The sequence below is a fragment of the Ciconia boyciana genome, chromosome 1 (assembly GCF_034638445.1).
Source record: "Ciconia boyciana chromosome 1, ASM3463844v1, whole genome shotgun sequence".
Classification (NCBI taxonomy): Eukaryota; Metazoa; Chordata; class Aves; order Ciconiiformes; family Ciconiidae; genus Ciconia; species Ciconia boyciana.
Window position 1 is genome coordinate 64,465,393 of NC_132934.1, and position 24,063 is coordinate 64,489,455.

The following is a 24,063-nucleotide window of genomic DNA, read 5'->3' on the forward strand; positions in this document are numbered from 1 at the left end:
TCATTCCATTTATAGTAGCATGATCTCTATCACAAAAGCAGGCCTCTCTGAACTACGTAGTCCATCTCTGGGGATCTAGACTCTGCCTTACTCATGCAACACCTTTTCTGTTTTCCACCGGTGTGACATAGAGCCTTGTATTGAGCTCCCTGTCCCAGGCGCTCTCGCTGTTCTGCTGTTTGCTAGGGGTAATTCCTGCTGCTCCCCACAACGCTGCCCACACCAGACAGTAGCTCAGTGAAGGATGATGCCTTGGAGGCTGGTGAAGCCCAGAGTCTGCTGCATGCAGATGTCTCGAGAGTCTGGCAGCCTCTCCAGTGAATGCCGGATTCACCAGCCCCCACACAGTGATGTGCCCGGATTCTGTCGGATGACTCAGACTCAGCTTTATCACTGGGGAAGATAAGGATAAAAAACTCCTCACACTCACTTACAAGAACACAGTAATGGGAGCGGAGCTATGGGAAGATAAAACCCAGAAGGAGCTACCAAGATGGTGCTCAGCCACCGTCTGAGCACTAATTCACTGGCCTGCTTACAGCTCACTTGCCCTGCAGAGATCTTGAACAAACTCCTCTCTTTCTCCAGCTGTTGAAGAAGGCCACCAGAGAAGCCATGCTCTTTTTCCAGCCCCAGACAGGAGAAGGGGACATCCTACCTACCTCTTGCTCCCTCAGACTGGTTTGGGAGATACCATATGGCGATGCACACCACCTCCTCTAGGCATAAGACATACACACTTTTTAACATTTTTTAACCAAGGCTGCCTTCCACAGCTTACAGCCTCCTTCAAATATGATATATCGTGAGCAACCATCACTGCACGATTGCTTTTTAAGCTCTGCACAGAATGTATATATACTATAGAAACTCTAATACAGTTCACAATGAGCTTAAGCTGTGGTGCCCCGACCTTTCTTTGTCCCTGTTCCTCTCCCCCAAGGCAACGGCCACAGCAGTGGGGGGGGGGGGGGGGGGGGGGGGGGGGGGGTGGGGGGTCTGCTTGGAAAAGCCCTAGCTGTACGGCACATTCACACCCAAGAAAAGCAGAGTCACCAGCATGTCATGCTCACTGTTCACCATGGTAAACTGCATTCATATAGAAAGTCAAATTACAATGCATGGAACAACCACCTATACTGTGTATACATAAGAGGGACAACATATCCATGGTGGATTAGTCACTATCATTCCCTTCAACATACTTGCATCCTTATTTCAGCCCTTGATTTTCCAATTGTAAACACATAAAAAAGGTTCCCATATTTACAGCCTTAGCTCATGGTGTAACATCAAGGAGACAGAGACACTACTCTAAAATGCCTCTCTGTTCAGACCAGAGCCACTCCTACTTTCGATTAGTCTGCAAAAACTGCTTCCATTTTCTCTATTTTATGTTTCACTTCCTTCCCCTTCTTACTGTGCTAAGAGAGGCTGCTTGTACTCCGTGAAATGTTCCCTCATTGCTCTCGCATCCGAGCAGAAAAGGATTTTCAATGACATTTTGGAGAAGACGCTGCATGACACTTAGTTCCCCTGTAAGTATGTCAAGAGGTAAGCACACAGATCTTTTACCTCTGACATCTATCTCATATTTCTGGGAACCAACTTGAAATTCAAAAGTGCACCGATAAGTTTGAAACCATGGCTCCACATCTGCAGAAGTTACAGGGGCGGCACCTTGTTCTGGACGCTACAAAGGAGAGGGATATTTGTTTGCAATGGGCTTTGGGCCACAGTAGTGTCGCACACTTCGCAGAGTTGGATTTAGCACCTATACAAGTCAGGGGGAAAAGCCAGTGATTTAAACCAGTCAGGTCACGGACTCATCTCCGAGGTACTGCAGGGTCTCTCTGCTGTCTTTGCCAGTCCCTGCACCACTGCAGATCGCAGGGGCTCTCTCCTGTCCATCTCTTCTCTCTGTGTCCCCCACCAAGGACCGCTGGTGGTTGCAGTGCAGTCTGATTACCTGTGCATGTCACCTCCCTTCACCGCCCTTGCGCAGTGTCACCCACCTCGCTCCCCACAGCGCTTCACCCTGCTCTGACTGCCCGGGGAGGGGGGAATAGAGGCTCCCTGGAAGGAGGAGCTGCGATTCCAGGCTCCGGAGTTACTTCCAAGTGAGCTTATAGATGGGGATGGCTCCCAGGGGCTCTGATGGGAAAAGCAGGTGGTTTTCAGGGATTTGTTTTTCAGCAGAAGTATGCAGAAAGTAAACCCTTCTCACATACATAGAACTTTCAAATTAAAATGAGTTTTCAACAAATTCCCCAGCTACCTGTAAAGACAGCCTGTTTTCAAAGATGGATTTACTGGGAGCATTGAGGAAATTCAGCAAAAATGACACAAATGTGCGAGGTGATCAAGAAAGCAGAGGGAGAATACCTGCATCACTTTTATTAAATAAAGCTAGCAGGTGCTAAGTTCAAAGCAAGGAAAAGGAGAGCCTCCTTCAAGCAACATTCAGTTCAGCTGTGGGAATACTTGCCACAAGATGTTGTGGATGGTAAAAGTTTATACAGATTTAAAAAGTGATGGAATAATTACTGAAAGAAGAACTCATCCAGGGTTATTACATATATAGCTACCAACTCTGATGCAGGAGATCCCCAAGCCAAAAATTGCTGGAAGCAGGGAGAGCATTTTGGGAAAGTATCACTACATGCCTGCCTTGAGCTTATAATTTCCTTTGGGCACCTCTGGCATCCAGCGATGGGGACGGGCTCTGGAGCTAGATGCACCTCTTGTCCTGGCATGCTCCAGCCTTTCCTACACTTCGGGGAAAGGAGACAGCAGGAAGGGAGCAACGGGCATAGGGTGCTGGGCACGGGAGGGAGATGCTCACCTGCTTCCCATACTCAACCCAATGGTTGCGCCCATCCAGCCAATATCAGCAGCCTTCCGTCCTGCCCGTGGAGCAGGCATCAGTGCCGGACAGAGAGTGCAGAAAGAAGACCACAGGCAATAAAAAAGGCAGATCAGTTTCTGGCAGTCCTGAAAACATTTGCAATAAGTCTGTGGCCCTTTAGCGTGCTCTGCAGCACTCCCTGTTCTTACATCCTCCTCCAGCTCTTCCTGCTGTGGGTCAAAATCTGCACTAATCTGCGCTTAGTGCGCAGCAGCTGCGATTAAACCGTGACTTTTTGGGGGAGGGGGAACTGACCTGGTTGTGGTGCAGATACTGATGAAGAACAGGACCCAGCAGAGCCTACGGGCTGCTGACAGTTAACGCTGGCCCTGGGCGATACCTCCCAGCTCCCCCTCAGCCCCACACCTCATCACGACCACCGCCAGCTCTCCCACCGTCCTCTCACCATACCCCGCTCCCGCATGTTCCTACACCCCAGAGCAGCCTACAGCCCCCCAGCACCCGGCCAGCCCTCCCCGCAGAGGGGGTCCGGAGCCAGGCTGGTTCTTCCCGGGCTGCCCGGCCAGCGGGGGCTCCCGGCAGCCCCCCAGAGCTGGGCGGGCACCGCCACCTAGGGACCCGGCAGCAGAAGGCTGCGGCACCCCGCCGCCCCCCCGCCCCGCCGCGCCCCGCAGCCCCCCGCCGCCGGCCACCGGCAGATCTGCGTCGTCGCCTGCGTCCGCAGGTTCCTCTGGAGCACGGCTTGAAAGGAAACATGGAGGCACGCAGAATGAGAAGGACCGATTTCGGCGTCGGGGTATGTTGGCTGGGAGAAAGGGAGCGGTCGTGCAGCCTGCCTTGAACACCTCCTCCACCTGGCACAGGCAGCAAAGCATGAAAGTTTGGGCAACCTTCTTTTTGGGGTACTCCTAATTCCCCCCCCCCTTATTCTGTGCCATTTTCATTGTCACTGTCAATTGCAATGACTCTGCACACATGCCTGGACATCCATCTGACAGCTGAAGAACAGACTGTCACCTGGTTTTGCCCCATTTCAAGAAGCACCTTTTTTTTCTTGGAGTTATACTGACTCAAAGATCAAGAGGCCTGGAACGGCGTGGGTCCTGCGCCCCATCACATGGTGCAGTCATGCACAGGCGCTCACAAATCCACCCTCAGCTCCCACCCCTTCCCGCTCCCTCTGCTTAGGCTGGGGCTGTATCCTTCCTTGCACCAACATCTGCACATGTCCTTGAGTCTGCTCAAGGAGGATCCCCTTCTTCCCCTCCTCCCCTTCATGCTGCTGTAGCACTGACTGCTTCCAATCCACAAAGCGCTTCTCAACTCTCTTGTGCCCCTGCCTGCAAGCCTTCTCCCAGGACACGCTGCATTGCAGTTGCAATCCCACCTGCATTAGACATCAAGCAAACAGATATTTCAACTTTGAAGTTGATCTCATACTGCCAAGAACCTGCTTGAAACTGGTGAGTGCCTTTCTGGTCAGCCTGAAATGCCTTCTCCACCCGTGCAGAGGTTACAGTGGCAGCACAGTGGTTGGGAGCCTAGAAAAAGGAGGAGAAATATCCATCAGAAGAAAGTTTTGGCTTAAAGGGCCTGCAGAGCAGCATTTTATTTGCTAACCAGGGGTAATTGCCTATGACTTGGAGTTTCCCGGTGCAGAGGCCCTACCCCACCTCCTACCAGAAGCTGTTTGCTGGACTCTGTCCCCACTTGCTCCCAGCCACTGCTCCCTCCTCATCACAGCATGCACGGACGAGGTCTGGAGGGGCAGCATATCCCCAGAGCCCCATCCATCTCTGCAGGCTGTGGTGCTCACCACCTTCTCCTCAGCCCTTCCACATAGGATTGGAGAACATCACCATGGTCTCAAAATGGTCATGTTTTGCTATTGTTCCTTGTCAGTGTGTGGGATAGCATTCTGGCACTCTCTTCTGCAGTCAGTTATTAGGATTTCCAAAAGAAAAGAGCACTCTCCTCACAGATGCACACACAGCATAAAAATTGTTTAGATTGAAGCAATTTTGAAAGGCTCTGGTTTGGCCAAGAAAATAAACAGCGTTCAGACCTCGACCTCACAGGGTCCTGAGTGTTATAAGTAAACTTATGAGAGGCTGCTGAATACATCAAAATGCACGTGCACCATGGGGAGGCACTGCGGTAAGACCAGAAACGTGCGTGAAAGGCACTGCTTGTGAACGGCAAAAGAAATAGCAGCCCCTGAGGGGCGGCTGGCACATGGGCAGGGAGGGGAGAGGTGCTTACTGCCTCTCTGTGTCGCTGCCACTGGTTAGAGTCACCCAGCCAGTACCAGCGGTTTTTCCTACTGACCATGGGTGAGCACCAGCATGTGACACACCGAGAGGAAAGATGTGGAGGTGGAAGGAAAAAGCAAATCAGTGCCTGGTAGCTATGGAAATCAGTAACCTTCATGTTTACCCCTTCCATTCTCTGTGTCCACCTCCTCCTGCCAGTGCAGCTATTGCAGCGCCTTCCCACCGCCAGTCCGGGCAGGTCGTGTGTGAGAGGACACCTCCAGTTTTGCCGCCCCTCACTTCAAGAGGCCCAGAAAATGGAGTTGTTCTTCACAGTACTGATCACGAAGGCGGGGAGAGACGGCAAACAGCACGACGTGTGTGGCTGGACATCTGAGTCACGTCACCTCATGACAGGTGGAGTGGCCAAGATACGGTGCAACACACGACCCAGAACCCTGTGACTCCCTGCCCACTGCCAGTGCACAGCACACCAGGGGCAATCCCAGTGCTGTGTCCAGGGCCCACGGTGGCCATCAAGCTCTCCTGTGGGGCTGGAAGCCAGGCCAGACCTGCTGCCCCCGCCTCACAGACCAGCGCTGTTCAACACTGGGGCAGCAAGGATGGACCTGGGGGCCTCACTTCTCCAGCCACCACAGCCCTCTCCCCAGTGGACCTGGAAAGCTGGATGGGTACTGCCAGCTAGTGACATGGCACATGCGAACCGAGCACCCCACACCTCTCCTCCAGCTGGCTCCTTCCTCCACCAGACTCGTTGTTTGACCAACAGCAGATTTTTCTTGTAATCTACATGCTCAGCTTTCTCTGGACCATGTCTTGAAAAAAAAAACCATGAAGGCAGGCAGAAGTAGAGCAGCTATTCAATAAATGCATAGCTCTACTGCAGATCCCACTGCCGCGACACAATTCAGGCGCTAGAAGTCTGCAGCAGTTCAAGAAAGACTGAACAAATCCACAGAAGAGAAATCCAACAAGGGACATTGAATACAAATATGTTATCTCAAGCTCAGGAAGTCCCCGAGTTGCACGTCGTTGGCAGTGAGGGACTACCTGCTGCTCCTCCTCCTCTTTTCCAGGGATCCAGCGCCTGCTGCTGCTGAAGGCAGGAGCCAGGCTAGCACGCTTTGGCATGTCCCTGTTCAGCCACTCTTATATAAAAGGGCATATGAAAAATTGCTAACATAGCCATGCAATGCCTTCCCTGTGGCCGCCTTCTCTGTGTTATTCCCACAGCGTGAGGTCATGTTGTCTAGTGCTGCTCCCGCTTGAACTGGCAGCATGAGCAGCGCAGACACGTGTCCTCTTGTCCACCTGGAAGGCTCCTCTTTTGATCCCATCACACAGCCAGTTTTGAGCTATCGCAATCCCACTCCTCAAAAACGGATGTTGGCACTTAAAATAGTACCTATACTTGATTTAGGTCTTCTCATTTTCTTCTTTGAATATCACCCCATCCTTTTGGCTCGCAAATATCAGTCGCCCAAACAATGTCCTTCTCAGCCAACAGCCCCACAGTCGAGCAGCCACCCTAGGGCGATGGAGGACCACAGGCTGTCTCTCACGCAGCTCTCCTCCTACACAGCCTCAGCAAATCCAGGTCTCCTCCTTAGTGCTTCCTCTTTCACAACTCCTCCATTGCTCGTGGTGCCACGTGCACCACGACCTACGTGTTAGTCTCAAACTATCCTCCTAATACTTTTCCTTTTTTTTTTTTTTTGGTGTTGAATACCATGACTTTATTTTTCTAATCTTTTAACTGTACGGGTCTCCAATAGCTCCTGCAATTAAATCACAAAGTTAGACAAAAGAATGACAAAATATATATTTATATTATATATATATTATATATTATATATTATATATAAGACAAAATATATAATATTTCCCACATTTCATGCTCTGTCAGACACAAACAGCATCTCTTCTACTTCTCCAATTTACACAATTAATTTCCTAGCAAGTGCTTTTAAAGATGTACGTTCCCTCTGGCTAGGACAGACACTTCTGTTGGTCATGGGGCTACATGAGGCATATTCAGGAGAGAAGCTGCACTACAGAGTTAGCAGCACATCACATGTATTAAATAAATTATAAACAAGTAAGCATTTTACCTTTAAAGTTCATCTCATATTTCTGTGAAAGAACTCAAAATTTCACAGTGCCTTCCTGATCTGCCTGGAACACCTTCTCCACCTGGGCAGATGCCACCAAGGCTGCAGACTAGGTTGAAGGCTACAGAAACAAAGGTAGTGACAGTGTCTGTAATAGGCCATGGGCTTTTAATACTCTTTATAGGATCTGTGTAAAGGTTTAGCATAACATCAAAACCGACGTAGTTCATAGTCAAAGTACTGCTGCACTGTACTTTAGAGAAGCATCTTTCTGAATGCAACTTTTTCAGCTTTCCCGTGAGTCATGGCATTCCCTGTCCTCCCCCAAAATTTATATAATGTGTATGTAATATATGTGTGTGCATGTGTACAGGCAAAAAAACCAGCCTTGACAAAGATTTTATCTGCTCCTAGGACAGGCAACTGTGCTTAGAGGTGGCATTCAGAAGCTCCCCTGAGAGTATCAGTGACACTCCAAGGGTTGGCCAGCACTACAGGACTATGGAGGAAGCCTGTGTGACACCTGACAGGCAGTCCTCGCAAAAACCCAAACATTCAAAGCAGGACTTCTCCGCTAGTGGCTGGGACTTGGAGCTGGGTTTCAGGGGTGCAGTGGAGTTTACCTGCTTCCTGTACTCGATCCACCGCAGGGGATCGCCCAGCCAGTACCAGCGGGTTTCTGTGCCGCAAAATGAGTGAGCATCAGGAATGACCAAAAGTGTAGAACTGTCTCAAAAAAGATGAAAGAGGAAAAAAAAAAAAAGAAAAGAAAAGATGATCAGCTTCTGGCATGTTGCTTAACAGTAGTCTTGAGAGGGAAACCCAAACTCAGCAGGAATTCCTGGACTGTTGTCATCATTTCACAGCCCAGAAAACTGTCTGGTTTCCAAATCCTCAGGGAAGAGAACAAGTCCTAAAAGGTTTTTGTTTTTCTTTTTTGCCTGTGCTTGAACCCAGACATGCCATTCTCTGCCCTCTGAGTGTGCCAGCCCATGGTATATGCACTGAGCAGACGCCTGACCCTGGTTAGGTAGCAATAGTATTATTTGGTTGTTATTGATGTTTCACCTGTAGAAGTCAATACTTCTGAGTTTCCCTGGGTTCCTCAGCAAAACCTCAGCAGATACGGGAACAGATCACCTGGCTACCAAGTCCATGTCCCTCATGCTGCCCACTGCAATGAGCTGCTTCCCGTGATGAGCAACAGCTTTCACAATCCTCATGAACCACCAGAGTCATCAGAGGAGTCTCTTCATTTTTACCTCAGTTGATAGCATTTAAACAGAGAAGAGTCCTGCAAATGGCCTTCCCAGCTGCTACGTAATGAAGCTTTTGCTTTACTTACGAGTCCTGTTAGTTATGTTTCAGATTCAGGAAACTGCCTAGACACCACAGGTTAACAGGAGCAAGTAGAACTAGAAGTTGAGGGGGGGAGAAAAGAAAACAAATCCAAAGTTTGATCTGAGAAGGAAAAGAAAAGCCAATGAGCAGGACACATCATGGAGTTACTCAGACTATCCAGAAACAGCAGCAGCTGGAGGAGGTCCTGATGGGAAAAATGTATTTTTGATAGTGCTGTCATGAAGTTTAGGTTTGGTTAGTAGCCTACAGTTTCATGCAGTGAAACTAATCACCTCTCAACTACACTAAAGAAATGTAGAGAAGTCATTCTGTTAGTAAGGAATTTGAGTTGCTCAGTCAAAAAAAAATCCAAAAAAGGGAGGCTTTTTTTAAGACGTTATGATGGATGCGAGGACTTTCAGTCAAATAAGTTCTGTGAAGGGAGAGGTGGTTTAATCATTAATATGAGGTCAGATTGTATGAGGATCCAAGAGGAAAAAGGGTGTGGAGTAGACTCTTAGAAGAACCTGCTTGAGCTGGGAGGCAAAATGAAGGTCAGCTGGCCTTCAGGACAGAAGAACAGATCACAGCTTCAGATGGATGCCGCAGAGTATAGGTAAAAAAATCATAAACCTACAGGAACTTTCAAAAGGAAAGCAAACGGGAAGATGCAAGGGACTATCTGCAAAATGCAGTCAGAAAGAGTCTGCAAGAAGCAAGAGTGAAAGGGAGTACAAGGTGTTAAAGAAAACAGAGACCAATGTGACTTCTAACATCTCCTTTGGACTTAGTAAAGGGAAAATGATTTTGAAAAAAAAAATAATTAAGGAGACCAAAGCTGAAGATACAGCCCAAGAAAAATGATTCAGAGAACACACAGTGAAATAAAGCTTCTCTTTGGGAATGGGTAAAGACACAGCTTCCTCCAGTGGCGGAAATATCATGTGTAGACACTTCCCCAGTATGTACAGGTTGAGCACTGGTGCGCCGATTAATGAGTCCTCTGACATTGCAGTAAAGCATCTGGAAGGAAAATCTAAGCTTATTAAGAACAGATGGATAAGAACCAGGTCAGCCTTTCCTATTGCTCCTATTTGTAAGCTAGATGTAAAAGTAATCTTGGAAAGACAGTTTGAGTTGCTTTGGGAAATAGTGTCTACGAGCCAACATGCCAGACAAGAGGCTTCACCAAAAGGAACAGGACTGCAAAAGAACAGGAACAATTAGAAAAAGTTGATCCCTGAGCAGTGGAAGTCTGATTCCTACAGATCTGTCTCCTGCAGCCCCTTGCTGAGGACCCCTGCCCTCCCCCAAACCCTCAGCCCCCATCATTACCACAGCTACACATTGATTCGGGATCGTTATTCCCTTGATCCAGAAACAGTCTTATTAAATAATGCAATTGTTGAGCATGTCATGCCAAGAAAAATATCTGTATTTTCTTCACCTGGCACCCATACAGTGGTAGTGCCACATTATGGGGCTCAGGTTGATTTTTAGGAGTTTAAATGTTTTGGAAAATAACATGCCATTCAGCATGTTCAGTCAGGCATTCAGTTTCTACAGTTTAATCATCCTGTAATAGATTCTGCCAAATTGTTAAAAAGGATTCTTAAAAATGCTGAAAAGTCAAATTTGGCACCAGTAAATTTAAAGAAAGCCTGAAAACTTGCTGAGGTGTTTTTGAACAGAAAGCCTAGAACAGGTGCATGAATATGTAACCAACAGTGTTAAAACCAGGGACGCTGTGAAGTCCTAAGAGCACCACAAGGAAACCAATTGGAAATGCATTACATTGAAAAGATCACTTGAGCTAACAGCTTTGCATCTGGGGACTCTTGCAGAGGCAGCTGGCCTCTCAGCAGAGCCCTCTCCCTCTGGTCTCCTGCAGCTGCCACGCTCCCAAAAAACCTCCCCGTGGTGGCACAGATGAAGTGCTCCCACAGCACCCTCCTAACAAGAAACAGGAAACACATTCAAAAGGTAGAGAAGTAATTAGCCAAGATACCAACTGACCATTTCATCTCATGTTGAGGGCAGCCTTACTCCCTACCCTTGGGCAGAAGGGGCTTGGTGAACCGTGGAGGCTCCAGGACAAGCCCACCCTGACACCTGCCCGGCTGGCACTAGCCCGGCTGGCACTAGCCCGGCTAGCAGGGAAGGCAGCAATGCCACAGAAATCAGTTTGGCGACTCATAGCATTCCTCAGGTCAGACCGTTTCCACCACGATCTCCGTGACTCTGAAACTGTCGATCCCACGCGTCTGAGCCAGAAGTCATTTAACCTTTTCTCAACAGGGTAGGGAGCTCTTCAAACACCTTTTTTCAGGGAAAAAATAAATGAAAAGCCCACAGATCAGACCCACACTTAGTGCCTACCAACAATTGCATGTGTTGCTGCCAGTTTGCAAGTACTTCTCCTCTAAAAGGGTGCTGAGGAATGTTTTCTGCTCAGTACTTTGAAGGCACCCGGGTACTCCAGAGGTAGCCAGAGGTTCAGGCCTGGAAGAAGTTTTAGCGTATTTATAATACCAAACAAAACTCCCATGAAGAAGTATTCACAGATTAAGTTGCTTTTCACTTTTACTAGTGGTTTCTGCTCTCAGCGCCTCACTGACTGAAATATTCCCAAATCTTTTACCATTCCAAGCCCTCCTTGGGCTAGAGGGTCAGTATCATCTTATGCCAGTCAAAATCTCTACTGCAGCCCACCCTCTTCTTTATCAGTGTTGGCACAAGCAGAACTGGGAACCGTTCTTGCGAACACCGTATTTTGAGTTTCGGTTTTATGGCTAAGTCGGTTTTCAACCCCACCCCAGTACAGTCATTGGTACTGTCATAGGGAAAACAGCAGCAACACATACCTGGAGGTGGGACTGCTCCTTTCGGCAGTGACACAAACTGACAGTCTCAGAGAGTGACCCTGAAAGAGTGTGGGCTCCTCAAGGAGTGCTTCTGCTTCAGATCCGGTACTCCAACACCTACAAAGCCAACAGCAGCTACACCCCAGCAGCCCCACACCACAGCACACCATTGCAGCTGCACACACCAGCCCCCTGCCTGATCTTCTCAATAGAATACCCGGCCCCTAATTGCTGAAGGTTGTGTGAACTCTCCCTGCAGCCAGAAATAGTTTTTACTGATTGGAAAATCTCTTTTTCCAAACTCAGCATGCTTGCACCTGTCATCTCCTCTCTGCCTGGCTTCCTCTTTTTCAGACCAACAAAAATCCTTTTTTCAGTGACTGGCCTCCCCCTCAGTGGGCTCTCACTTACCTTCTCCTGCCCCTGAGGAAGCTGGCAATCACACACCGAAGCCCACCTTGCTGGAAGCACCTTTCTCCCACACAATGGATGGTTTCTTCTGTCATGGCAGGGAAGAACGGGAGAAGGTGGTTTGTACAAGGGCATCGTTCCACAGAGCATTTTCTCTAATAGCAAAACTCTTCCCAAACCCTCCATCTCCCAGCCCCTGTCCTGCCCAAAGCCCACACATGCAACCCTCCCCCCGTAAGCTGATGAAGCCCTGGAGCAAATTTACGCAACGTTGCAAGGACCGAGGCAGGGTGACAGCTGGAAATGGCCGTTATTCAGTCCCTTCCCATCCTCATGAGTCTGCAGCTTGGAGGCAGCAAGGGGAGGGTGATTGTGGGGTGAAGGCTGCCCATGCATGGCACCCACTGGGTGCTACAGCCAGGCAGCAAGTCTATAAATTGAAAGAGATCTCTATATAATCTAATTTATTTATAAAATCAACAGCTTAAAACAGAATTTCTGTTATTATTTGTACAAATAATGCCCAGATTCATGTTTATGCAAAGCACAGGATGCGGATCTGTGACTGCTGACAAATCATAGGCAAACAGCTCTCCAAAATCACTGCAGTTTTCCATTGCAGTGATACTGATAGCAGAGGAAAGCAATTAACTGTTGTACACCACTTTCCTTATTGAGAAAGGTGTGTGGCAGATAACTTGCTGCCATTTCGTTTTTTTGGGTTTTTTAGTTAAAAAATATTACATATTCAGGAAAAAGTCCATTTAAGTGTCCTTCACTGTTGCTTCCTGACTGCAAGGAAAGCTCTCTGCTCACCTATGGCTGACAAGATTAGATCATGAATTTGCAAAAGAACAACCTTTAGGCTCCAGCTTCCTGTAGGGAGAGATGGGACATGAAAGTGCACTAAATACAGCAACTCAGGGACTCATTGCAGTCAGCTGCATTTCTGACATTTTCTAAGGACACTGATTGTGCCTGAAGATAGCAGGCTTTAGGAAAGCTGATGAGATCCTACGCACATCCATACTCTTGGTTCCTCCCACTCATTGCATGGACAACTGAGCCACTTTGTGACTTCTTTGCTGAATTACAACAGCTTATACAGAAAGACTGTTTTAAAATAAACCATTAACTTTTGTTTCATCCTGAATGTTATCCCACCATCCACCAAGTTTCAAGTACTATGTCCATCATCCAAGCTTTCCCCCGTCTGTCCCGGTTGGAGCACACACCGCTGGGGCACCTCTCAATCACCCGGAGGAGTGCCAGGCAGCAGCAGGGCAATTCAAAATAGCCAGCACCAACTTCAGTCTGCAGGGTGGGAAGGGGGGTGGCCGTGCCAGCAGCCACCCCTCACAAAGCTCCTTTGCCTCGCCGCTCACTGCTGCAAGCACTGGCTCTGCAGCCCCAGTGGGACGCTGCCCTGTGCCGTTATTCAGCTCACCTCGGACTTTCTCACTGATAATGTCATGGTGCAGTGGGGATCTAACTTCAGCAGCTGCAATATCCCTGCCTCTCTTGACCTAAACCCAGTGGGGACAGAGCAAGGACAGGGTGTCACGGGGACAGGCAGACTGGACATAGAAGAACAGAGTAAGCAGAGCTCTCAGCGGTGCGACCAGGAAACAAAGCAAAGTTCATTGCCAGCATTAATTACAAAGCCTCCAGGTACAGCAGCTTCATGCCATTTACTGGAAGGACAGGCCGTGATTCTTCTCTTGTGCACCGTGATGCAGATACTTTCACTTCTCGTCCTTCTGCATTCCCCACCCTGTCTCCCTTTGGCACATCAGCACCATCACAGGCAGGAATAATCCCTAAGTGACTGTATCAGTGGGTCAAGTTAACTGTACACTCAGCGGTGCCGCTTTCAGCAGCAGAGGTGTCACTGCATCAGGGTACGCAAGGCAGGTACGCCTCCATCCCAGGCTAGAGATAAGATGGAGGTTAAATTTTATCACTTTCTGCTGGCAAAAGAATAGCCCCTACCAAAAAACTATGCCCCAAAATCCTTCAGGGGATTGATACTAGCTCACTGCATTACAAAATGTTCTAAAGCTACTACTAAAATTGAACAAACATTAAAAAAGATGTACTAAAATGTAATTTATTCGGTGTAAATTCAAAGGAGATTCCACCGTTCATTACAGGATCATACATGGGGCCTCGCTGCTGTACTCCACGATATAGGCAGGGTAAACCTGGTGCTTCTCAAAGATGACAAATATGGACGGGTCTGTCGGATCATCCACACAGCTGTCGTAAAGTCTGTTTGAATTGCCAGCTTTGGGTGGAGGGCGAAGGTATTCGGGGTTTCCCTGAACAAAGTCTCCAACAAGAACTTGCGCTACAAACATTCTGTAGCGACCACTCTGAGAGGAACAGTACGCATGAGAATAGCTGGCGTCTCTGGCAAAGTAGCTTCCTAGGGACCAGAAAAAGCCACAGGTAAGACAATACATCAACCGAGGAACAAACATCTGCTATCGGCACTTTGGCAGCCCCAGGTAGCTCTACTCGCATCCTCGCAAGGTGTTTCCACATCGGCTTATTTTAAAGCATCAACAGACACATTTTGCCATCAACCTCCCTGTCCCACCTGTCCGAGAGCTTTGCTGACCAGCAGGTACCTGAGGCAAAGAGGGGTGTTTTTAGCCCCTCCTGAAAGGGGATTGCTGCTGATGCTGCCTGCAGCAATGCAGATGCACACAGGTGAGAGTGCCCTAATGGCAGGAGTGTGGGGGTCAGGGACAGTCAGTCGCCTTGCACCCACCCACCAGCCTGGCCGGGGTCTGCAACCCGTGCTGCTATGGCTCCTGAACCCACACTTCTGCACTTGTACCTTTTCCATACATTGTCCCATGTGTCCCACAGATCCTCCAGTCGAAGTTCTGCTCACAGATGGCAGGCATGCGGGACAGACTTGTCCCGTGGAACAGGAGCCGCTCATCCACCCATTTCGATTTATTGAGCTTCTTCATCTGCTCCTTTTGCCTAGGGACAAAAAAAAAAAAGAATGACATATTACCCTGGTTCAAATGAGGACAATTTCCTAACTCAACTCCTCCTACTTTTGGGTCATGGAAGAACAGTGACACAAACCACTCTCAGTGGGGTTACTGCCTGCTTTGCACTTCTGTTGGTACCCTGCTGCACAGCTGGCTCCTTCCAGCAAAACAAAAAGTTCTCAGCATTGCTATGGACTGTGTCACCCACAACTTCATACCACATTAGAGAGTAGGGAGACAAACATCTCTTGACTGGGAATTGGTCAGTTCCCAGGTTATATAAATCCTGAATGCATAAATATGGTTATAAAACTGAGCTGTATGAAGCCACAGTGAAGACTGTATAATCTCTACCCCTATCTTTATCACATAAAAAGTCCCTTTTTTTTTTTTTTTTTTAAACTCCTATGTGGAAGAGGCTAAACCAAAAAGAATAAATTTGAGATACCACAGCTCAGCCATGGTGAAGGAAAATAATTTTCTTTTTGAATAACACTAGCAAGAACCACACACACAACCTGTTAGGTATGCAATAAAAGGCTCATTTCTACGCACACAGAAGAGCACAGACACAACCCCAATAACCCGATCACAGAGAGAGAAGCCCCAGCCCTGGCCCCTCCCAGGGCTGCCCCACGGGAGCCTCAGCCCCAGAGACCAGGGGGACACCAGCACTGTGAGCAATCGAAAGGGTCGAGAGCAGCTCACGGACGTAAGGAGGGTACTGCCTATGAGAGTATGAGACTTGTTATGGGACAGAGAGGAAGAGCATTGGGGACTGCACAAGACTTATAATGGGATGTTTAACAGAGGAACTGTAGGTGGGAGAAGGGAGGGACCAAGATGGTCTGAGGAGGAACAAACATGGGAAAATAGATGGATAAGAGGGTAAAAAGGGCTGGTCGTGTATAAACAGGCAACTATCTGGCCAGTACACTTGTCTGGCCATGCCCTTTGCCTGATCAGCGCAGTCTGCCCTATCTTCTCATTAAACTCCATTTCTAACTCTTACGTGGGTGGTGGACTCTCCAGTCTGTGTGCATGCATGTGTATGGGGGTCTGGGTGGAGCAACTGGAGTGGAACCTTGGGTCACAGGAGCTGCATGACCACAACACCAACAATTGCAGCAAGCAAGGATGTGTGTGTCAGTGTGTGATCACTAGCCAATATCAAGCTGGACAGCCAGTGAGGAGGGTAGCTGGCCTGGGAACCAGGTTTCAGGACAGTCATAAATCTGGGCCAGATGCCGGAGAGACCAGAAGGTCTGAGATTGTTTACCAGAGGGACCAGGAGGTCCGGGCCAACCACTGAAGACACCATGAAGTCTAGAGACCTATTTGCATGTGTGTGTGTCTATGCAGAACGTAACTGGAGACGAAAGGACCTAGGGGCCAGCACATGGTTAGGCTGAGTGTCAAAGACCAGCTCCTGGAGGGACCCATACTTGTACGTATGTTCCAGTAACAGGCTTTCATCCCGATCGGCTGGAGGAAGGGAATAGGATGAGGCCATTGGTGCTGTTTATGATTGCATGAGTGCTGTGTTGGTTTTTGTGGCCAGCTGTGTGCATATTCATACGTTTTGTGTGTATGCGTGTGTTTGTGCATGTATGCCTACTGGGAACCTGTGCTGAACGTCGCTACCAGCCAGACCCGGGCACACAGATACGTGGCAGTCTCACCTCTGCTGGGCTGCTGGATTTGGCAACTCCTAATACAGAGTGTGGAGGACAATAGGTCAGGAAATACCAGTCTTCTGCTACCACCAGGATAATGAAATAAAATAGATACAAACCACTGAAAAACTTGCCAAAGTGTTGGGTTCTGGATCCTCTGTAGTTGGTGGATGCCGTAATCTTTCATCGTCTTCTCAAACAGCCTTTTAATTTTTTCATATTCATGGGAAGTGTAACTGAGCTGTACCAACTGAAAATTTTAAAAACACCAAAAATAAGGTATTACTGATAGTAACAACTCCCATTCCTTCCAAAGGACTCGTCAACCTCCTCACATCAGAGGAAAAGCCCTGCCATTAAAATCACAAGCTTCTCCTGTCTTTCCAGTTAACCATCCTCTCCCCACCTTCACCCCTACTCCGCATGCTGGAAGCGGGAGGGAAATGAGTGCAATCCCACACGAGCTTCCTTCAGTGGACACACCTCCGCATCTAGATTATTTTTACTTTAGAGCAACCTAAAGATGAAATGCAGCAGTGTTCAGGCTGGAGAAGAGTGAATATCAGTTTCACCTTAATTTGACACCCTAGCTCCTTCTAGCTCCTTCCCTACAGGGCTAAGCCCTAGTTTTATCACGGCAAATAATATTTTGCCTCAAATCGACAGAGGAAATACTACAACACCCCCTTAAGATGCAATTCATCCAGTTTATCACAGGATCAGGTGCCTTGGGAGGGTGCAAAGGACAGGTCAGACCAGTAATGGCCAAAAGGGCCTTTCTTACCCTGCATGGTGTATGTAGGGGGTCTCAGAGAGCCTCCCAGGAGACACAGGTCTATTCTGAATGTGAAACTGTCAGGCTTGTTTCACATCATAGTTGCTTATTTTATAAGACATGTTTAAAAGCTGGGAACATCTCAAGTGCCTTGGGTCATGTTCTCAGAAAAATCAGTATAGGACACAGTTCGCCCTACCCGTTGGAGAGCTGGAAAGACCTACCTTGAACCCGACTTCAGGCAGTGCAGATTGGTCCCATTGTGGAGGACAGACAGAAAACAGTAGAGTCATGTTTTGGCTGCAGAAAAGAAAAAGGAGCAAGTCAGTCCATGATACTCCTAACCAAATCCCTCTTCCAGAGGATCCAGCCGCTGGCTCTACAGCAGCCTTCGGGTACCCCTGGATTTTTATTTTTGTTTTACTTTCCACATAACCATTATCCCTTTCTCCAGTTTAGATTTCCACACACATCCTAGTGGCACTAATGCATCTCTTGGCAGGTCAGGACACTGGTAGGAGAGCTTCAAATGAGAAGTACCATGCTCCTAGCCAGGTGGTTTATACAACTGCTCCCAGCTAGTCCTCCACACGTGCCGCTCAAACCTCTAGGAAACTGGAGCATGAGCCCTCTCCCTCCATGTGGCTACTCATCTATAAATCACTGTCCAGACGGGTGGCCTGCCCCTACCCATCCCCAGGAACAAGCCCGTCTGGAGGCTGTGGGTGGACAGTTGTGCCCTGCAGGCACTATTGCACCAGTCAGTGCTTAACAGCTTCCAGCACTAATGCCCTCCCAGCATGCCTGTTTTAACCCAGGCAATAGGAGCATTAGCATCCATTCAGGAGCTACAGTTTGTTTTCTTTTTGAATCAACCCACCCTTGGTTGAACCAACCCTTGAATTGAACCCTTGGCTTCAAATGCACTGTCTGCTGGTGAGTTTCTGACGCAAAGGCGGCTCTTTTTAAAATAAAGCAGTAGCTTAACTAACTTTTGCAGCAGACATGCTCAAATTCTGTCAAGCTGAACTTCCTTTAAAAAAGCCATAGGGTAGGGTATCCCAAATAAGTGCATCCAGTTCACTTCATTTAGAGAGATTTGCTTCTGTGTTGTATTTTATCCTCAGCTTTCCAGGGGATGGCATCTATCTGCTCCACAGTTCTTGGGACTGGCAGTCCTTTGCTCCTACTCTGTGCAGTTTATTTAGTATTGTTGGGGCATAAATCAAGGAATAAAAATTCCTGGCACAGCTGTGGCAGCCCTCTGTGGCCTTGCTCTCGCAGAGAGAACAAATATACTCTAGGGGTCTCTTACAGCTGCCAGAGACTGCCACCAAACATCCCTCCAGCACACTTCACAGAAGTGTTGCATAATTTACAAATACTGCCACTGCAAAAATTTGCCATTAAACCAGACAGCAAAAGGTATCTAAAAATGAATTTAAGAAATCTAAAATTGAATTCTAGCCAGGTAGGAGGAACTTCTTAGCAGAAAGATGCTGTCATCTAGAGACATTATTAAATAATGAATGTATATTACCTCCTGTCTTGTCCACCTTGAGAGGACAGAAATTTTGGCAGTCGGGCAACTTTTCTTTGAGTTTCATAGATCAAATTTGTTTGGACCATGTCTTGAAAGAAAAACACAATGATTCAATAATTAGATAATTTATTGTCCAGGGACACACTCTTATGTGTTTAGAAAAAATAAAAAAGGAGGTAGCCCTGAATACCGCGTGGTGGTTCTCTCTCTACCACACACCGCACTCCATACTTTGAAACCATTCCCACTTGTGCTGCTTCGGCTTGGAGATCAGCAAGGACAACCACCTGCTAGCATAGGTTGTGAAGCTCAAAGGCAACCAACCACCAACTGCACCTGCACATGCATTCGCATCCAGGCTGTTGGCCAGAGAAAACCACATCTGATGTCAGGCCTACAGCAGGGAAGAGTTTTCAATATGATGGAGGCCATAAATCTAGCTTTCACAGCAGTGCAGAATTGTTACGTGGTGCTAAGAGGAAAGTCTGCCCTCTCTTCTTGGTCCTGTAACGATACCACAGGGCGCGTGCTGTGTGACATGGCTAATTATCCATTGTTTCCTCCTTTAAACACCACTCTGTTTATTCATGCCAGGAAACAGATTTAAAGTTTGGAAAGCTAACAGGAATTTTAAGATGGGTAAATAAATTAGAAACAGAAAAGCATTTCTCATTCTCCCATTCTCTCTCTGTGCAACCACCCCTAAATGTCCCTTTGCTGCACTGTGTGCTTTCTCTCCCCATAACTAGCTTGCAAGATGTCTGCCATGGGCTCACTTCTTCACCATTTGACTTTTCAGTGCTTATTTTTTTTTTCCTTTCTCATTTCTCCTCTTTGGTTGTATAAACCAATGTGTAAGCCAGATGCCATGAAGTGTTTACTCTCAGCCTTTCTTCTGAATACACGATATTGTCAGAGATGCTTTTTTGACTATAGATGCACAAGTCTAGAAGCTCAAGTGGGGCATCTCAAAACTGCAGAGAAATGTACATGCTGCTCAAGTTCTGCTTGGAGAAAACTTACAGGAGAAAAAAGACCTGTTCAAAGAAACCCAGACATAGGGTGACAGCTCTGCATGAAGGAGGCTACCTTAGAGCCAGCTACACTGTGCAATGAAGTTAAAACCAGGAGATACTTCACCTTCAAAGTTTAACTCATACTTCTGAGAACCAGCCCTGAATAACACAGTGCCTTTTTGGTCAGCTAGAAATTCCTTCTCCAGATCTGCAGATGTTACCGTGGCAGAGCAGTGATCCGGATGCTATAGAAAGAACAAGGAAATTATACCTGTTAGAAACCAGTCTTTGGTTTAGGTGACACTGCGGGGAAACACCAGTGTTTCCCCAGGCCCCTGTCATGGGATGCCATTTTGAACTAAGTCTCTAAGGCTTCAAGCATTTTGTTCTTCAGCAATGGAGGGGTACCCCACAGAGAACAGCTGCTTGTAACAACAGCAACAAAGCAGCCTTCAGCCTGTGTGGTCAGCTTCAGCCAAAAAACATGTGTCATCTCTGGAAAATGCACCCACTTTCAAAGCCAGTCCTTTGAAAACTTTCACAGAGCAGAAGTACTGCTTTGAGGGACAATTAATAAGACAAATCCACCAGGGCATCAGAGCAGCACTGCAAGGGCACCAGCGGCACATGTGAAACACACCAGGTGCAGAACAACGTGCCCTACATAACTCTCCGAAGATGGCTTAACAAGAGCTTTTGGCATCAACAGCAGATGGATCTCACCTCTTCTCCATACTCAATCCACTTCCCAGAATCATCGAGCCAATACCAGGCGTACTCCATTTCAGGAGCAGATGGATGGATGAGTCAGAAGACACCACAGGCGCAGAAGAGCTGAGAGACGCCTGGCTGCTTCCTTGGCCCTAACATCAGAAGAGAAATCCAAATTAAAGTATGGGTCTTACAAAGCTGTCAGACTACGTGATAACCCTGGTCTGGTCAGAAGTCTAATCACTTCTCAGAAAAGGAGACCCCTCCAGCTGGGAGGTGCAGGTTTGACCCAGAACCGAGGAACTGATGTTTGTACATTTATGGGGCAGGGTAAGCATCACAGAAATGACCCTGACCTCTATGGCTTGGACCTGGGTCACTGTTTTTCTCTAGAATAAGTATTTCTAAAATACACATTGGAAGAAAATACAACTTGACACAATAAACTCAGCTCATTACGTGAAGGCCAGGGGTGCCACCTGGCTAACAGGAGTAAGATTTGGCTTCTAGGCAGTGCGTGATCAGCTGCAGAAGTCAGAATGCCTTCAGAAGGCACTGAGGGCATCACCCCTCCTTTAGTGTTCAGGAAAGCAAAGCTGTCGCTCACAGGTACTCTACCGGGTGCAGGTGCCCAGGTGCTGGCAGCAGGGGTGGCCTCTGTGAGAAGAGACCAGGGGTGCCCCATGCGGGCACCGGATCAACAGATCTGCTGTAGGACACAGCTGAGCCCATCAGCCAAGCTGGTGGCACCTCTGAGAAAGCTGCCCAGCAGTGAGAAGTGAGGAAAAATGTGAGAGAAACAGCCCTGCAGACACCCAGGTCAGTGAAGAAGGAGGGGAGCGGTTACTCCAGGCACTGAAGCAGAGATTCCCCTGCAGCCCCTAGAGAAGACCATGGTGAAGCATATTGTCCCCCTGCAGCCTGTGGAGGACCATGGTGGAGCAGATATCCACACTGCAGCCCATGGAGGACCCCATGCTGCAGCATGTGGACATGCCTTGAAGGAAGCTGCAGTCCATGGAGAGAGCCCATGCCAGAGCAAGCTTATCCTGAAGGGCTGCAGCCCGTGGGAAGGAGCCATGCTGGAGCATGGGAAATTTTTGAGGACAATGGATTGGGAGATGGCAACTCTTATGGACTGAGGTCAATGCTCATTCCCCAGCCCTCCTGCATCGCCTGGGGGCGGGGATGAGGTGTAAGAGTCAGGAATGAAGGGGTGAAGTTGATCCTGGGAAGAAGGGGGAATGGGGGCGAAGGTGTTGTTCTAATTTTTGTTTCTCACCATCTAAATCTATTTTAATTGGCAATAAATTAACTTTCCCCAAGTCTGTTTTGTCCATAAGAGTAATTGGTAAGTGATCTCCCAGTCTTTATCTCAACCCATGAACTTTTCCATCTTACTTTCTCCCCTGTCCTGTTGTGGAGGGGGAGTGAGAGAGCAGCTGGGTGGGCGTCTGGCAGCCAGCCAAGGTCAAATTCCTGGGGGGGGGGGGCAGGGGAATCACTTACCAGCAAAGTCTCTGCTCTGCGCTCTACCCTGGAGACACAGCACCTGTAAAGAGAAGAAGCTGAAACAGGTAGCCACCAATAATTCAGATTCTGCGGATTTTACTTTGCTTGCTGCTGTGCTTCAGCCTCCTTTGAATGTCCCAGTTTTGGACCCAGACATTTTTCTATGCATCTCATCACTTCGCTGCTCCTACAACCTTACCCTATTGTGGAGCACGTACACGCAGCCAAGAGCTGCTCACCTGCCTGCCATGGAGTTTGCAAGGGTCTGTGGCTGAGCTACTCAGAGCTGCTCAAAGAATTTGAACACAATATTCGAACAGAAACTGGAAATGATCATTTATCTGGCTCTGATGCCCTTCGTGCTTTGGCAGGGACCACGGGTATTCAGAGCAGGCTAATCAGAGGAAATCATTATAGGAGGAGCTCCCTTACAGAGGTGGTTACAGTACAAAGGTCCACGAACAAAGGCTTGGCAGCCCCTGGACTGCCAGAACAAAGAGCGAGGAAGGACCCGAGTTTCCCTTGCAGCCTTAGCTTGTTCCACTGCTGTCTTCAGACCACGGTTGCTCTTTGTACACAGTAACACCAGCCAGGCCTGTTCCTAGAAAAATGCTCCCAATTCATTTTCTCTCAAATCCCATTGCAGGAGATTCATGAGATCCAGCACTCCCGGGAGCTTTTTTTGGATGTGGCTGTTCCTTCTCTCCTCTCTGCACAGCGGTGTGCTGCTGCTGCTGCTGCTGCTGCTGCTGCTGCTGCTGCTGCTGCTGCTGCGGCAGAGGAATTTGAAGTTTGTGGATACCAAGTGTGGGATTTGAGGGGGTGGAGGGGAAACGGAGAGGAAAGCGGGGGAGTGGGGTGGGATGATATTTCCAGCCAGCTTTTCTCCATTGCTCCCCCCATCCCTGTTCCCTCTCTTCCCACTCCACGGATGGATGCTAACCCCTGCCAGCTCCCCTGCCGAGACCCAGGGCTCCCAGTCTACCCCATCAGCTTTCCAAAATGTCCAGTTGTGCCCTACTTTCACTTTCACTTGCTAGCATTTCTGCTCCTTGCAGGGATTGTCCACTCACCAACTAACACCAACTAGAAAGAAACAGAGGTGAAACACTTAATAAAGCAGACAGAAGTATTTCACTGGCAAGACAGGTAGCGTCCTTCACCTTTTGCAGAAGATTTCGCTATCTTTTTGTGCAACTGAGCGATACCCTGTAAATTTGCTTTTTATATCTCCACAGGAATAGCTTTATACAGAGGAAATTTTATACATAAAAAGCAACCTCATGCCACCTTTTCTTTTACACACTTCCTCCTCATTCAGAAGAAAGGGTGAATTAATGAAGATATAAACACAGCTTACAGTATGACTAACTGCAAGCAGTTATCCTTCCAGCAGACCTTAAAGCCAAGCCCAGAAACCATGAAATCCCCGACTTCCTCTGTCTCCCTCCCTGCCCTCCCTCCCAGCTCAGCAGCACCCCAGGAAAGCTGTCAGACCCCGGCACATGCTGCTCCCCAGCTCCCCTACTCACAGTCCTGCCGTCGGGCTGCCCAGCCACCGCCCCCGGGAGCGGAGGGCATTAGCCACGCCAGTCGGACAAGTCCTCTGAACCCTTGCTCCGCATGGGAAAGGTCCCCCGGGTGCACTAAGACCTTAAGAAATAAAATACAACTGGCCTGTGAGAGCGCCTCGTGAACTCCCAACTGCACGCCTCTACCTCGCTGTCTCTCTCAGAGTGTCTCTCCGCAGGACGTCATGGATGCCTTTCTGCTAGCCACTGGCCCTTAGGAAACGGAGCTGAGTAACATTTCCTTCTGGTTATTGCGCCATACGCACATGCATCTGCCAGGCATGAGCAGAGCAGCCAGGCACAGCTGATGTTTTTGGCAGATGCATCAGTAAAATCAACGTCCCTATGAACCGACATAGTTTATCCCCATCGCTTGGTT

General features: G+C 48.3%; 1 protein-coding gene across 2 annotated transcripts; it reads right to left on the bottom strand.

The window, feature by feature from the left end:
• Nucleotides 1-14,012: 14,012 nt before the first annotated feature.
• Nucleotides 14,013-23,920, bottom strand: LOC140646139 (protein mono-ADP-ribosyltransferase PARP12-like). 2 transcript variants are annotated; one of them, XM_072849601.1, is made up of 9 exons: nucleotides 23,791-23,920; nucleotides 22,111-22,153; nucleotides 20,614-20,753; nucleotides 20,015-20,135; nucleotides 18,872-18,962; nucleotides 17,556-17,631; nucleotides 16,676-16,806; nucleotides 14,715-14,866; nucleotides 14,013-14,297 (listed from the first exon to the last, which is right to left on the bottom strand). In XM_072849601.1, the coding sequence occupies exons 3-9, from the start codon at nucleotides 20,671-20,673 to the stop codon at nucleotides 14,017-14,019; spliced, it is 912 nt and encodes a 303-aa protein (XP_072705702.1). In that variant the 5' UTR covers nucleotides 20,674-20,753; nucleotides 22,111-22,153; nucleotides 23,791-23,920; the 3' UTR covers nucleotides 14,013-14,016. The 2 variants fall into 2 exon arrangements, with proteins under 2 accessions (XP_072705702.1, XP_072705713.1); XM_072849612.1 differs by lacking the exon at nucleotides 23,791-23,920 and adding an exon at nucleotides 23,646-23,773.
• Nucleotides 23,921-24,063: the final 143 nt, after the last annotated feature.